General features: G+C 45.7%; 1 protein-coding gene across 1 annotated transcript in view; it reads left to right on the forward strand.

Moving 5' to 3' along the window:
* Positions 1-16703, forward strand: part of RAD23B (RAD23 nucleotide excision repair protein B) — a 366676-nt gene that overhangs the window by 322232 nt on the left and 27741 nt on the right. The window contains exon 9 of the mRNA XM_086962076.1: positions 5710-5907. Within this exon, the coding sequence (XP_086818202.1) occupies positions 5710-5907 (198 nt within the window). The remainder of the gene's footprint in view (positions 1-5709; positions 5908-16703) is intronic.

The following is a 16703-nucleotide window of genomic DNA, read 5'->3' on the forward strand; positions in this document are numbered from 1 at the left end:
AGTCAAACCAATGAATGCACGGACATCTTTCTGTGTGGAGGGTACTGGTGTGTCTAAAATTGCTTGAATGCGATCTGGTGTAAGGGCACGGCCCTCCTTAGACAAAGTGTCCTAAATAGGTCTCCTTCGGTCTACAATATTGCAATTTCTTTCGTGACACTTTATGATGGTGTGTAGCAAGAAAAGAAAGCAAAGACAAAGTACACTCTTCACATAGTTCAGGCGTATCAGCTGCCAACAAGAATTCATTGACATATTGTATGAGAGCCACTTCTTCTGGTAAAATAAAGGAATCAAGCTGTCTTTTCAATGCTTGACTGTAAATACTAGGCCTCTCAATATAGCCTTGAGGAACTCTACAAAATCTATACGATTGATTATTCAAAGTGAACCCGAACAAATATCGGCTATCAGGATGAATAGGGATGGAAAAGAAAGCGTTCTTATAGTCTATACCAGAGAATGTAGTTGCTGTCGGAGGAACCAAAGTAAGTAATGTTATGTCAGAAACCACAGGGTACTGCGGTACTACAATCTTGTTGACTTCTCTCAAATCGATGATAAATCTATAGATCCTAGTGTCAGTATCTTTTTTCAAAGTGGGAAGAATCGGACTATTGCAAACATTGTAAGGTTAGAGCAGGCAGACCCTTCACTGGTTAGAGCAGGCAGACCATGAAGCAGAGGTCAGACCCGGGACCAGGGTTCAGTTCCCGACGCGGCAGGGTCTTGAGCTCAAATGTCCATGGACTCGATAATTCTCGCTTCGGTGCCTGACCTAATCATGGGTGCACACTCTGCAACTCTGGGCATTAAGCTTGCTTAATCTCCACAATGGGCCCCCCACGGCGGGATGCCTGGCTTTCACCTTGGGGATGCCCTGTAGGGCTATCTCACAGGGAAAAGCCAGGACGGGTTCCCAAGGCAAGCGCGGAGATACCCCTTCGGGGGTCGATTCTGGCGCTATATAAGAAACATCATAATAATAATAATAAGGAACTTCTTCTACGACCCCATCTTTGATAAAGTCTTGTACAATACATGCGAGTGCTTCTTCTCCTTCTCGAGAAATTTTATACTGAGGCAGTCTTGGCAATGAAGCACCCTCCTTGACACTAATATGCACTGGCAGAATAACCATTTGCCATACATCAGTGTCTGAAGTAGCCCACAAAGTACTAGGGAGTGAGGCTAGTGCAATGTCCTCTTTAACAATACAGGATCTCTCAATCACAGGGTAGTTGTCATTCAAAATAACACGTACTCTTTCCGGAGAACATCGTATCGTAGCCCTGAAATATTTAAGCATATCAAGACCCACAATATTGTCTGGTGTGTTTGGAGAAAGCAAAAATGGACATGGAGCAGTAAACCTATCCACATGAAATGCGAGTGGCTGTGACAATGGGCTAAGGGAAGGTATTCCATCGAAAGCTATCTATGTAATGGTTAAGCTTGACAGGGGAGCCCTTGGAACCAATTGTTTAGACAAGGCGCTACAAGTAGCTCCTGTATCGACCAGAAACTGATCAGTAGAACCCAAAACATGTGCTGTAACACCCTCTGATCTACACAAACTTCAACTGATTCCTTACCCCATCCTAGGAAATCCTATGCATAAGCAGAATCTAGCAAATTAGACTGCACATAGTCGGACATTTTATATTGGTTCCTTCTGTCAAACGTATTAGACCCCTCCTGTCCACGTGTAGTTGCATCACACCTAGCGAGATCATTCATGCTTCCTCTAGGCCCTGAATATCCTGAAAGATTTCTCATTTGTCCCGACCATGTGAACACTGCTGAGCCCGTAGTACTGGACAGTCAGAAAGCCAATGTCCAAATTTTTTGCAATATGACAAATTCGAATGAGTATAAGAAGGAAATGACAAACCATAAGCTCTACGTCCGCTTCTATCATTACCTCTAGAAGGTGTCCCAGAAGCTTGAGCTAACATAACCTTTGTTTTCAACTCTTTAGATTTTTTATCTTCATTATTTTTAGCTTCAAATTCTTGTTGCTCATAATACCGAGCCATGGTTAGGAGAGAAACCGGAGAAGAGGTAGTCCATAAACTCTCACTGGTCTTTAGGCGACTAGCTATTCCTGGCAAAAGGTTTGCAACATATTTATCAATAAACAGATGCCTACCCGTGTCATCTGTCAATGACTGGCCACTAAAATCGTGGAATGCCTCTTCAAAGCGTGTAAAGAAATCTGAAACCGATTCATCTGCCTTTTGCTTACACAACGCTAAAACAGTCCAATCTATTTTTTTAGGGGGAATAATTGTTTTTAACTTAACTAATATAGCTGCTGGAAGATCTAAAATTAATTGACACTGTTTCTGTGCAAGTTCTCTATTTTCTTTTAACTGCTCTAAATCTTTCCATAATGCTCCAAATGTTGCACCGTCTTCAATTTTACGCACAGTTCTCCACAAATCAGGCGGGGAAAATTATTAATCCAAAAAACAAATCAATATCAGGCAGTCATAGTACAAGAGCTAATTGCACCCTCAGCTTCCTCAGAAAAGGCAGCTGGATTCTTTCGCAGATCAGGCAATGCATTTTTAAGGACCATAACATCTGCTCTATTCCAAGGAGTGTAAACCCAGTTATAAATAAAATACCCTTTAGCATCTACAGAAGTCTTATCATTTGTACCCGTTCCTTGAGGAGGAACATATAAAGGTGCGGCTTCCCGCATGGGTTTCACATTAATTACAACATTCTTATCTTTTTCAAGAGTAGAAGTTCGTGCTGATCTGAGATGTTGGTGCAGCTGCGTCTGCTGCCTTTTTCTCCTCTCGCAAACGGGCTGCTTCAACACGCAGTTTAACCAAGTGTCGGATCGTGTCAGCCACCTGGGAGAAGACAAAAAGACCTTCACGTAGTTTTTTTACAATCAGCTGCTACATCATCGGGCTCTATTTCTACCAAATATTTTCTAAACCGTTCGACAACCTCTGCGGCAAATGTATCGGTAAAATATATCTGCTCCCTTCTCTGCCAATCTTTTATACTATCTAAAAGTTCAGAAGCAGTGGCAGTACTACGAACCTCTTTACGCGTAGCAGATCTAATCTGAGACGCACGTTCAGCAAATAAAATCGAACAAGTTTCTCTAGCTTTGTCCTGTACTGTAGGAGAGTCCTCATCTGACTCATAAGGAGCAGAAGGAAGAGTATACGGAGGAAGTAAACGATCTAATAACAAGAATTCATCTTGCGGTTTATTAACCCTTTCGATGCTGATGACGAGCTCAGCTCGTCATGATGCACAGTTGAGCTGTGCTGATGACGAGCTGAGCTCGTCATGAATAAAGAAGAAGTGCAATTTCCAGCACAGGGGGGGAAAACACCTAGCAGCCAAGGTGTTAAGGATAGGATAAAGAGGTCTACGAACAGCGTATTGGTAATTTACCTGTAAATGACGCTCCCTATCTTCCCTCTCTTTAATTTCTTTAATTTCCCTATTTTTCATTTCCAATGCTTTCGCATGGATACTCTTTCGCTGTTCTTTTCCAATCAAGGCTTGCTCACGCTTCATTCGTTCACGCACTTTTCTCCCACATTCGTACAGTCAAACATATCTTGCCTAGCCTTTCGCTTAAACATCCGTTGCTCCACATACTGAATCTTTCGCAAATCAAATGACCCATGCATAGGCCAACGTAACTCAGGATCTTTACAAGTATATTTATTCCATAACGTGTTGTACATTATGGAAGAAATCCCACACTTAACATACATGTAATGTTAAGTAATGTATGGTAATGTCCCCAAATTTTTTTTGTGGTTATTGTAAAAATGTAAATGGTGGGTGTGGTTTGTATATATGATGTGTAGATTGTTTGATTAACTTTGATAGAAAAAAAGTATAATGAAGTTTCAAAAATTCAGATAAAAGGTGTCAAGTGAAATTTTTGGTGTCACATTGAGTCAGGGATTTGCGCCTTTCTTGTAGTAATGGAATGAATAGTGAACAGTATTGGCACTTCTGGTGGTGTTTATTCTCCCTAAGCAGGACACAGCAGGCACAGTCCTTCTCTGCTAACCAGCAGGTGCTGCCACGCAAGTGTAAACTCTTTGCTGGTTCCACAGTGCAGCCTTATGGCTTCCTGCAGGAGCGAGGTGACACCACCTTCCAAAGCAGGCCCCTTTTGTATCCTTTCCTGGCAGCCGGTAGAACATCTCCCCAGGATAGCAGAAAGCTGTCTCAGCAACAGGACACTGTGTCCAACTGGTATGAGCACAGGGGACTAAAGGCAACAAAGTGGCAACTTTGCTAAAGTTGCACACTGCAACTTAGTACATTAATTTTGACCTGAGACTCAAATGGGGCTTAATGTAACAAGCTGTTAGATACCTTAGATGACCCTCCTTGGTTGCACCTTTCCAGGAGGATGTACAGCTGAGCTGTTGGTGTGTAACTCTGCACTTGCCAATTGGGCAACCAAGCTTTTTCACAATAAAGACTACAGTTTTGTATTTTTGATATCAGAGCATGTTAAATTGCATGTTCGGCCTGTGGGATTTATTTCATTCTGCCCTAGGACTCAATAGGTTTGCCATCGGAGTGTCTTCCAGATATACCGGGGAAAGTCTGACTTTGCCATTGCTTTAAATGTAAAGTCGGGCCAGCAGTTAAACCTGTTCTTCCAGCCTGCAAATGGCCGTCTGGAAGTCTCGTTTTACTTGTTTCCCATCGAGGGTGGCACAGCCAGTGCTGCAGTCCTTGGAGGTGGATCCTCTAACCTACATGCCCTGGGTACCATTTACTATGGTCTTGCTCGAAGTTAGTTTGTCCAGTTGGGGGAAAGCAAATTCGACATTCCAGTTAAAGTGCACTTGAGTTCAGGTTAACAGGCCTCCATGCACTCTGAGTTGAAAAACTAGCAGCATCAGTCCAAAAACAAGGGGGGTACCATTCCTTACAATCGACATCTGCATCAACCACATGCTAGCCATTGCTTACGGAGGGTACTGCTTTAGACTTAATGCAGAGCATGTTTATATACAGCAGCACATGCTACAAACAGAAAATGTTACTTAACCCTGTACGCATCTCTTTGTAGTGTGTAGTGCTGTAGATGCAAGTGCAGCCATCTTCCTCCCCAGACATTCGTGGCTCAGACTACAGAGCTTTTTTCTCTCAAATAACTATTCCTTTTCTGCAGTACAAGTGCATCATTTACTGTTTCATTCACCTCTCCATACTACTCTCACTCGCTGTGGTAAGCGGTCTAATGTGGAGTCCATACCCATTTCTGGCTAAGGGAGATTAGTTTGTGACTCAAAAGACTTCTTCAAAGAAAAAAAAGTTGTAGATGTCCAGCCCAACACTGGTTGGCAGGGGAGTAAGCAGAGCTTGTGAATCTGCAACACTACACGCTATGAACAGAAGCTTACATGTGTAAGTCACATTTTCCTTTTCATATGTTCTGCCTTGGTGTTTTTCTAAGTTATAGGTGAGTAGTTTATTAGTTCAATTGGTTATCTAATAATTGTGTGTAGGCGACTGCTTCTATCAATGGTTTGCAGTTGTCACTAACTTGTTTTTATCACCGGATGTTTTAAGTATGTTATTCAGCATGCTTCAGAGAATATTTATGAAAAAACTTAAAACTACCAACAATTAGGTGCAACAATACTTTATTTCAGCGTGTTGTATCTTTCTTCCCTTTTGTTCCCTGATGAACCACAGCAAATCAGTCAACACCAGGAGCAGTTTATTCAGATGTTAAATGAGCCAGTTCAGGAGGCTGGTGGCCAGACTGGAGGTGGTGGAGGTGGTACTGGTGGTACTGGTGGCAGTGGTGGGGTTGGAATGGCAGGTGACTCCGGAAGCGGCCACATGAACTATATTCAAGTTACACCTCAAGAAAAAGAAGCTATAGAGCGGGTGAGTTGATGAATGCATGCACAAGTACTTTTAAGATGTTTTGTAAGGAAAAAAATGTTGTGTTGCCTTATCCATTGTTCTGCATTGAGGTGGAAAGGATACCAAATGGCGGAAAGCATCTCCAAATTGGATAGTTCTAACCAACAGAGTGAAACTGTTTCTGCTTTATCACTTGGATTAGACATAGACTGCTACCTTTGCACTTGGCCCCCATATTGTACTATTTGGATACTCCTTTTAGAAAAAAATGTAAAAGCAGCCTTTGCAAAGTTTTACATCACAATACTGCATGTGCAAAAAATTAAATTTGCACACTTAATTTTGCCCCTTCTAGAGATTATACCAGAGGTCTTCAAACTTTTGTAGGTTGAGCCCCTCTAGCTGAATGTTTTTAGATGTTGGGGCCCCCCACCACCTGACAGAAATTTCTGGAATCTGGTACACTACATAATCCTTGATGGGGCATACTTGTGTACAGGGGCGCAACTAGACCCGAACTTTAGGGGGTCTAACACTCCCATCCAGGGCTGGCCCTAGCACTGGACTCACATAGTGCAACTGTCTGTTTTGGCCGCCCTCCCCCATTTTCCTCCTTCTCCCGGAATTTCCTCACTACCACTCACCAACAATGCACTCCATCTCTCTATAGCACCTTTCTGGCAAACATTTCATTTTTTTTTTAGCGCTACTCCTAGTTTACCCACCCTCAGTTCTTTGATCTGCATGGTACACTAGCTTTATAGCAGGCACATTAACCCTCTGCACTTTTTCGGTGGTAGGAGTGCCCATGTGAGTGCAGTGATGCGACAGTGTGAGAGAAGGGTAAGAGGAGTGACTGCAGGGTGAGTGAGGTGACGATATGACTTTGGGTGCAGATGTCAGTGCAGAGTGGGACAAATGAATGTGTATAGTTAGTGATGGTCTTATTTGAGTGAGTATGCACATTGAGCAGAAAGGGGAGACATGTGAGTGAAGTGTTGCATAAGTGCAGGGTGAGTAGTGTGCTTGTGTGACTGCAGGATGTGGTACAGGGTGAACAGGACAAGTTTATTGTGAGTGCAGAGTGATAACTGTGAGTTCAGGGTGAGCGGATGATCAGTGTGAGTGCATGGTGATCAGTGTGAGTGCATGGTGATCAGTGTGAGTGCATGGTGATCAGTGTGAGTGCATGGTGATCAGTGTGAGTTGTCATCCAATATATGATCTGCTGGACACTATGGAAAACAGACTGGTATGTCTGGTACTTTCGCTAGTATCAGTCCAGAAACAGGTGGGATCACGGTATAGTGCACCTATCTGTCAGCAGAAAACTACAATAGTTCAAAGTCCAACCGAATCTACTAGTATTGGCGCAGTAAGGGGGGGTCCAGTTCTGCTGAGTCAGCTATTGTGGCGCCTTCTGTGGCACCCCCGCCTCCTCCTTGGCGGGGGTACCCTCTTTGGCCCAGGAAAAGCGGAAGTCATATGTTGGCATAAAAAATAAGTGTACCTTGTGCCTTAATAAGTATCGACCTCTGCCGGTTAACATACATGCAGACATTTTGTTTGCCAGGAGAGTGAACTGGTTAGGAAGGAGCTCCAAGTCAGTGGCAGGGGACTGTGTCATTATTAACTTTAGAGACTGGAGGTGTGCTAATCACATCTGTGACTGGCCTCAAAATGACCGGTCCCCGGGGATACAAGCATTCCCCCTATCCTATTTTTATGGCCCTCCAGTTTCCATGGAGAGGGATAACTTTTCATTGGGAAAAGTATCTAATCCTTGCCCTTTGGGGAATATAATGCTGTTCAACAGGTTTGATGCATTGTCGGGGTTGGGACATTGCGACTGACTGTATGTGTCCCAAAGTCCTGTCTTGAGTGGCATAGCCTCAGGAAACTGGGAAGAAGTAGATACGAAGATAGGGGAAGTGACCATCCAGGAATGTAGGTATGATGGGAATGGTGGTCGCAGGCAATCCAATTCATGTCTTGGTAATGTAGAGGTGGCTACAAGAGTGTGTCCATCGGCCATCCAGAATAATGCATACCAAACCCTGTGGTATCCCCTGTGTTGGGTGAATTTATTTGTGGATCTGATGGGTCAGTATGCCAGACATCGATTATCTCATGGAATGTTGCAAGTGTGGGGCCTAAACTAAAGTTCGAGGCATGTGGGCTGCTGAAATCATATCTGTGGATAGATCACCGTCTAGTTTTGGGTCCGGATGATTGCACATTGTTGTCCTGGAAGAGTCTTCGAAGTATCACAAGATAGGTGGCTCCTCACCTGGACTACAGTACGCATGGGCATCCTCTCCATCCTCAGATTGTTTTTTTCCGCCATTGGGTTTGGATGTTACTATCTTAGCTCAAGTTAGGAAAACTTTCTACAAAGCCAAAAGGCTTTCGACCGCGTCGGTATTGTTTCGTTCGGTACCGATAACTTTGCTTCGAGAGGACATCGAGGAATCAGACGTTTTTTTCCCCACATTCGACCCGATCTTCGATCTACGATGGAAAAAAGCCCATTCAAAAGGTGTCCACTTTATAATGCAAAATACCCGCACATCGATGTCCATCCGGTGTGCAACAAGTGCCTGTCCCCGGATCACAACGAAGCCAACTGTATGGCCTGTGCCAGGTTCAGGTCTAAGAAAACTCTTCGGATTCGACGCGCGGCTCGATTGGAGTCGCAGAGATCAGCGCCTATTCCAGAAAACATCTTCTAGACCGAAGATGAAGAGGTCGTTGATATGGAGGATCGGGAAGAAAACTCAGATCCGGCTTCGGGCCATGACTCCGAGTAGGACGCTGAAGATGAAGAAGTATTAGAAGACGAAAACGTCATCGAGGAGGTAGGAGACGACGCAGAGGCCCTAGGGGCCGTAGAAGATGGCTCAGGCGAGGAGCTAGGCCCAACCGGTTATATGGGGGCCGACGATGAAGCACTCAATAAGGCTCAGGTCGAGGGATCGCCACAAGGCCTTACCCGAGATCTACAGACTCGTTCTACAGCCCCGCATAAAGGCCCGGCTTCGAACATATATAAAGAGCCATCGGTATCTAAATCGCCATCGGTCAATCCAAAGAAATCGAAACCGAAAGCATCACTGCCAAAACCAAAAGTGCAGCTGACTCTGGTCGGTTCCAAGGCCTCAAACCCCTCGGAGCCGAAGAAACAGAAAAAGGCCGTCGATACCGAGAAGCTCAAAAAGGTCATCGAGCCGAAGGTTGGGGCACCGAAGACCAAAGTCAAGGCTGTCGAACCGACACCGAAGGAAGTCGACACACACAAAAGGCTCGAACCAAAAGAAGGGCTCGATCCTTGGTCAAGGCCTGCGGACAAGACAAAGACTGGCTCCAAGGACCCTGCCGAGTCGACGCAGCCGAGCCCATTCATAGCCAAAGAGGTGTCGGAGTCACTCCAACGCATCAAAGAAAAGGCTGCAGCGGTCGGGCCGAAGAAGGCCCCAACACCAAAGTTGGTCGGAAACGTTCAGACCGCATCGACACCAATCAAATTCGGGTTGCCACCAACAGTGCGACCGAAGATGTTCGAACCAAAAACAGTTATCGGAGCCATTAAAAAAGTGTCGATGGAAGTGGAGGCTACAGAGGAGCCTGAAGAACAGGAGTCGGGGCAGTTCATCGACTCGGAAACTGGTAGACTGTCCATATATAAAAGGAAAATAATACCAGAAACACCCATGGAGTCATATAAAATTCCCTTAAAGAAGAAGATTGATTCAACCACATCGCCAGCTCTTGTGGAACCTCTCCAGTCCTATGGACAAGAACCTCAGTCTTTTTCACCCACATACTCCGATGTGGATGCAGGGGATGACGAAAATGAGGATGACACTTATCATGTGGACACTGATCAAAACCAACCATGAGCAGACCCAGCTGACCCAAGGGATCCGCAGACTGCCCCTGACACACATATATACAGTGTAAAAACATCTCCTACTGAGGACACTACTGCATTTAACGCCCTTATTGAAAGAGCGGCAAGTAACCATGACGTGCAACTACATGCTGCCCCTGTGGAGGAAGACATTCTGGTTGACACCTTTTCCACTTCAGAAAGAACAGTCAAGACCCTGCCCATGCTAGAAGGGGTCCTTAGCCACTTGGCTGCTAAGGCTTCTCCCCCCCCCGTGCTGGATCCTTTGTTTTCCCATTGTTTCATGACGAGCTCAGCTCGTCACCACCACAGCTCCAGTGTGCCTCATGACGAGCTGAGCTTGTCATGAGCATGGAAGGGGTTAAGCATGCTGGTGATATTTTTAAGGAAACCACCAGGGCCAGGGTGTTAAACCCAAGAATTGAAAAAAAAATATAGACCGGCACCTGTGGACCCTACTTATATAAAAGGACAGTTGCCATTTGTTTCTAATGCACGTAAGAGAGCAAACTCACAGACTACAGGTGATGCTCCGCCTCCCGACAAGGAGTCGAAAGTACTAGAAACGTCAGGAAAAAGGGTGGCAGCGCAGGCAGCTAACATCTGGCGCATTGCCAACACTCAGGCACTCTTAGCCAGATATGACCGGTCCCATTATTATACCCTTGAGACACTGTTGCAACACCTACCAGATCAGTACAAGGAGGGTGCGGAACTACTAATCCAAGAAGGAAAGCTTATAACCAATGCTTCCATCAAGTGCGCGCTAGACGCAGCTGACACTGCAGCCAGGGCCATTAACACTAGCGTCATGTTAAGGAGACATGCCTGGTTAAGAATCTCGGGATTCAAACCAGAAATACAAACTTCTATCCTCAATCAGCCAGTTAACCCGGACTACTTATTTGGACCTGAGGTTGACACCACCCTTGAAAAAATTAAAAAAGACACCGAGACTGCAAAGTCTATGGGGGCTCTGCAGTCACAGCGGTTTCGGGGTGGCTCCTTTCGTCGCTCCAATACTAGAGGACCTTCAAGAGGCCAATCCACACAGCAGACACAGTATAATAAAGGAGGTACACACTCCACCTACAATAAAAACAACAGGGGTGGATATCATGGAAACCACATCAAGGGCAGAGGAAGAGGAAACAACAATGCCAGATCTGCCAATAGCAAACAGTGACGCCCTGTCACTGCCCCCCGACCATATAACACCTGTCGGGGGGGAGACTACAACAGTTCCTGGAGGTCTGGAAATCCATCACCACAGACAGGTATGTGAGAGACATTGTCCAGTACGGGTATTGTCTGGAATTAACATCCACTCCACCCAACATACCACCAAGACACCATCCTATGTCCGCAGAGCACTTACACTTATTGCAGCAGGAGGTCGTCAGCATGCTGCAAAAAGGAGCCATAGAGCTCGTGCCTGTAGAAGACCAAGGCTCAGGGGTGTACTCTGTATTTCTTAATACCCAAAAAGGACGGGTCTCTCAGACCCATACTGGACCTCAGGCCTCTAAACAGATACATTCTGTCAGCATTTTCATATGCTCACCTTACAGCATGTTCTGCCGTTACTCAGTCAGGGAGACTTCCTTGCAACACTGGATCTAAAAGATGCGTATTTCCATATACCCATACACCCATCACACAGATAGTATCTCAGGTTCACTATTCAGAATCAACATTATCAGTTCAAAGTCCTCCCTTTCGGAGTAACAACGCAGCACCCAGGGTGTTCACAAAGTGCCTGGCGACAGTAGCAGCACACCTAAGGAGACAGCACATACATGTCTACCCTTATTTGGACGACTGGCTTATTCAAGCAAAGACGGCCCAGCAGTGTGCCAGCCACATGTCCCACACCATTCATCTTCTTCACAATCTGGGATTCTGGCTGAATTATCCAAAGTCACATCTTCAACCCGCCCACGTGCTACAGTACCTGGGCGCGACAATAAACACTGGCAGCCAAAGCTCAGCCAAATTCAGCGAGGACAAACAGCATGCAATTGCTGATACAGAAATTCAGACCTCAACACTCGCTTCCAGCAAAAGTGTTCGTGCAGTAGATGGGCATGATGGCCTCCTGCATCTTCATAGTCCCGCATGCGAGACTACATATGCGTCCGCTTCAGGAGTGCTTGGCACGTCAGTGGAATCAGGCTCAAGGACAATTGAAAGACCTAGTGTTGGTGAGCGGTCGGGCATACAACTCTCTGCATTGGTGGAACCCACAAAACCTTTACAAGGGCCGACCGTTACAGGAGCCTGTGCCCCAGATTATACGGACGACGTACGCATCTCTCCAGGGATGGGGAGCTCATGTACTCCACTACACAGTGCAGGGACTATGGACAGCACAGCAGAAGAAGATGCACATCAACCTTCTGGAATTGATGGCAATCTTCATGGCAATGAAAGCTTTCAAAGTACACTTGTGCAACAAGGTCGTGTTGATCCGGATGGACAACATGACTGCCATGTACTACATACAGAAGCAGGGAGGAAAACACTCCACAGTTGTCTCATCTGGCTCAGAGCATGTGGAAGTGGGCCATTCAGAGGAACATCTTCCTCATGGCGGAACACCTCCCGGGCAAAGACAACCAGATGGCGGATCTGCTCAGCAGACACAGCCACCAGATGCACGAGTGGGACATACATCCATCGGTACTCCAGCCGTACTTCCAGCAGTGGGGTCATCCAGAGATAGACCTATTCGCCACAAGGGAAAACGCAAAATGCCAAAGCTTCGCCGCCAGGTTCCCACATCCGCAGTCACAGGGCAATGCGATATGTATGAACTGGTCAGGCAGGTTTGCGTACGCTTTTCCCCCAGCGCCTCTAATACCGCTGGTGGCATGCAAGCTGAAGCAACACTCGATGACACTCATCCCGGTTGCTCCAACATGGGCACGCCAGCCATGGTACACCACGCTAGTAGAACTTTCCGTGGTACCGCATCAAAGACTGCGGCTAACACCCAGACTTTTAACGCAGAGCCATGGCGAAATTCAGCCCCCATATCCGCAACAGGTCAACCAGGCGATCTGGCTCCTGAAGTCTTAGAATTTGGCTACCTCAACTTGCCACCAGAATGTATGAACATCCTCAAGGAGGCAAGAAGACCCACACTCAGAGCATGTTATGCGGCTAAATGGAAGAGGTTTGTCATATATTGTAATAATAATGACATTAACCCACTGGATGCATCTATTCAAAACATTATCTGTTATTTGTTGCACTTATACAGATGTAATCTGGCGTACAGTTCCATTTGTATACATTTATCCGCAATAGCAGCTTATCTTCAAAACAGGCAGCACTTTTCACTATTCAGAGTGCCTGCCATTAAAGCTTTTCTGGAGGGACTCAAGAGTGATCCCTCCCAGACACCCACCTTCACCTGTATGGAACCTGAATGTGGTCCTCACCAGACTGATGGGACCACCTTTTGAACCTCTACACTCTTGTGAGATTCAATTTCTTACCTGGAAACTTGCTTTCCTAGTAGCCATTACCTCACTAAGAAGAGTTAGTGAACTCCAGGCACTAACCATTCAAGAGCCATTCATACAGGTCCACGCAAATAGTTGTACTACGCACCAACCCTACATTCATGCCTAAGGTGATTTCGCTGTTCCACATGAACCAAACCATAGAACTGCCTGTTTTCTATCCTAATCCAGAAAATGTCGCATAGAGATCTCTACACACATTAGACGTCAAAAGAGCTCTTATGTACTATATAGACAGAACAAAGGATTTCAGGAAAACAAAACAACTGTTTGTTGCCTTTTCTCCACAGCACAAAGGCAACCCCATTTCCAAAGCAGGAATAGCCAGATGGATTGTTAAGTGTATACAGATTTGCTACGCAAAGGCTAAACGCACACTTGCCATACCTCCAAGAGCACACTCCACACGTAAGTTAGGAGCATCCATGGCTTTCCTGGGGAATATTCCTTTAGAAGAGATATGTAAAGAAGCCACATGGTCCACTAAACATACATTTACGAAACACTACTGCGTAGATGTGCATTCAAGACAGCAGGCAGCTGTAGGACAGGCTGTTCTCAAAACTCTTTTTCAGACTGCTGCAGCTGGCACGGGCAGCCGCCGCTAACAGGAGGGACTGCTATATAATCTATGCACAGATATGAATTCAGCGTCCCACATGCCTCAAACCGAATATGCTACTTACCAGTGTGCATCTATTCTTGGCATGTAGGGCTGCTGGCATTCATATCGCCCACCCTCCTCCCCGGCGCCTGTAGCAGCTGTAGCATTCAGAATTACTATGTAGCATGGACATCACTCACTGTATTACACTCCATCTCTGCCACAATGGCGAAAAACAATCTGAGGATGGAGAGGATGCCCATGCGCACTGTAGTCCAGGGGAGGAGCCACCTATCTCATGATACTTCGAAGACTCTTCCAGGACAACAATGTGCAATCATCCGGACCCAACACTAGACGGCGATCTATGCACAGATATGATGAATGTCAGCAGCCCTACGTGCCAAGAACAGATGCATACTGGTAAGTAGCATATTCGTTCACCTGCTTGGATGGAATTTATTGATAAATTTGATAAATGTCTACTACAGGAGACCTGGGCGGTTGAACCCGTGTTCAAAGTGGGTTATTTGAATTTTTTTGTCCCTGCAGTCAAAAAACAACTGGGCCGTCCTATGGGTGGATTAGTGGTTTGGGTTAGGCAGAGCCTTAAGTGTCATAGCCAATTACTCCCTGTAACAAATAGTGATCTCCTCACATTAGGCTTAGCTTTCCATCAACCTTAAAAGAGATATCTTTAATGTTTATGCCTGGGGCCTCCCAGGAGGTAGGAGATCGGAGGTTGTAACAGCTCTGGATGCTATGCTTCAGGCCTCCCCAGCAAATGTCCTACCGCTAATAGCAGGAGACTTTACCACCTTCGAGCCATTTGGCCCTGATGATATGCACCTAACAGATGATAAGGACTGTAGATGGGGAGTCCCTCAACTGGATATTAACCCTATAAGAAAATGAATAGAGGCTGCAATTCAACTGAAGGGCCTCTGCATGGGGCACCAGCAGAGGGCTGCCAATGGTCGAACGCTGTCGGATAGGACGGCCAAAAAACATTCGATAATGGTGTTAGGGCAAGTAATATAGATTATTTACTTGTCCCCCTTAAGCTGTGGTACACTCTACTCGATATGGAGGTAATGTCTCGTAATGAGTGACCACAATCCCATTGCCGCAGTGTTCAACCTTGGCTTAAATAAAGTCGGCGAAATGTCCAAGGGACCCATTTCACCTGACTTAGTAATAACAAATGATGAGCGTCACCTTAAGGGGTGCCAGGTTGTAAAGCACCAGAATATTATGATAGAAATTGAGTTAGGTCTGGAAGGTGTGTTAGCTACTATGGAGATAGATACAACGCATGGGCCCTTGCATAAACCTTTTATGGATGCTCATGATAGCTTCTTCACCAAATTAAAAACGTACTTTTGTAAACCTTGCCAAGGTAAAAGAGCCCAAAACCGAAAAATGGAGAGTTGGTATGACGGCTCTTGTCGGCAAGCCAGGGGAGAGTTGTCTCAATCATTAAAAACAAAAGACTTTAGTAAAATAAAGGTGGCAAGAACTAATTATAGGCGTAAACCGTTCATTGCTAAAAAAAGCTTGGGAAGAGAGTAGGTGGCAGGATCTTAAAGCTGCATGTGACTCCAAGAATCAAAAACATTTTTGGAATCTTTTTAAATCTGACAGGGGTGGGCATCGTGAGAACCCACATAATAATGTTGCTCAAAGCTCATGGGTTGAGTATTTTAAACCACAATACGCTAGTAGTGAAGCTGGCAATAGTGAGGGGACTTCTGTCCATACTTTTTTATAAGGAAGCCGCCTTCACTGTAAGAGATGTCGATAGCGTGTTAAATTTAGTGACTGAGGGTCGCGCTCCAGGAATGGACTGTGTTCCCGCCGATGTATTTCTAAACGACAAAAATATATGGTGGCTCTATATTATGTACCTGGCAAATGCCATAGCTCTAGGGATGGAAGTTCCCCACTCGTGGAAAGGGGCCGAAAATAGTACTGGTTTACAAAAAAGGGGACAAGTCGTTAGCAGGCAATTATAGGCCTATTAGTCTGACTCCATCCAAAAAATTATGGCCCGGTTGGTTTTGGGGAAAATCCAGACCTGGATGGATGATAACATCTTAAGTCACCTCCAGGCTGGGTTTCGACCCAAGACCAGTACTATAGACCAGGTCTTCCGGTTCCTTATCCTATATTGGTGTACTGTGGTTTTGGAGAAGGGTACCTTATATGCCGTTTTCGTAGATCTAAGGGCGGCTTTTGACCAAGTCTCCCGTAACAAACTGTGACAAGTTCTGAAAGAGCTAGGGATGGCCCCTGAATTGTTGAGTATGATCGTTCGCTTACATGAGGATACGTTCGCTCTGGTTCGGTGGGGTCGCCTGGAAGAGGTTACGGAACCCTTCCCTGTTGAAAGGGGAGTGACGCAAGGTTGCGTTATGGCGCCTACCTTGTTCTCGCTCTTCGTGAACGGGGTGGCGAGTTTCCTCTCCTTGGTCCCGACCGATGACCCTGCGATGTCTGGTGAGCGAGTTCCGATCCTCATGTTTGCGGACGACACCCTGAAAATTTTATAAACGCCAAGTGGCCTTCAGGGTGCCTTAAAGCGCTTTGGAGATTTTTGTCTGGATCGGGGATTGGAAATAAATATAGCAAAAACAAAATTTATGGTCCTTACTGATCGTAAGCCCCCTGGGGTTTAGAGGGAGGATATATATGAACGAATCCCCGCTAGAGCAGGTTGACGCCTTTACTTATCTGGGTGTGACCCTCCCGAGAGATCTGGGATGGACTAGCC

The sequence above is a fragment of the Lissotriton vulgaris genome, chromosome 3_1, assembly GCF_964263255.1.
Source record: "Lissotriton vulgaris chromosome 3_1, aLisVul1.2, whole genome shotgun sequence".
Lineage (NCBI taxonomy): Eukaryota > Metazoa > Chordata > Amphibia > Caudata > Salamandridae > Lissotriton > Lissotriton vulgaris.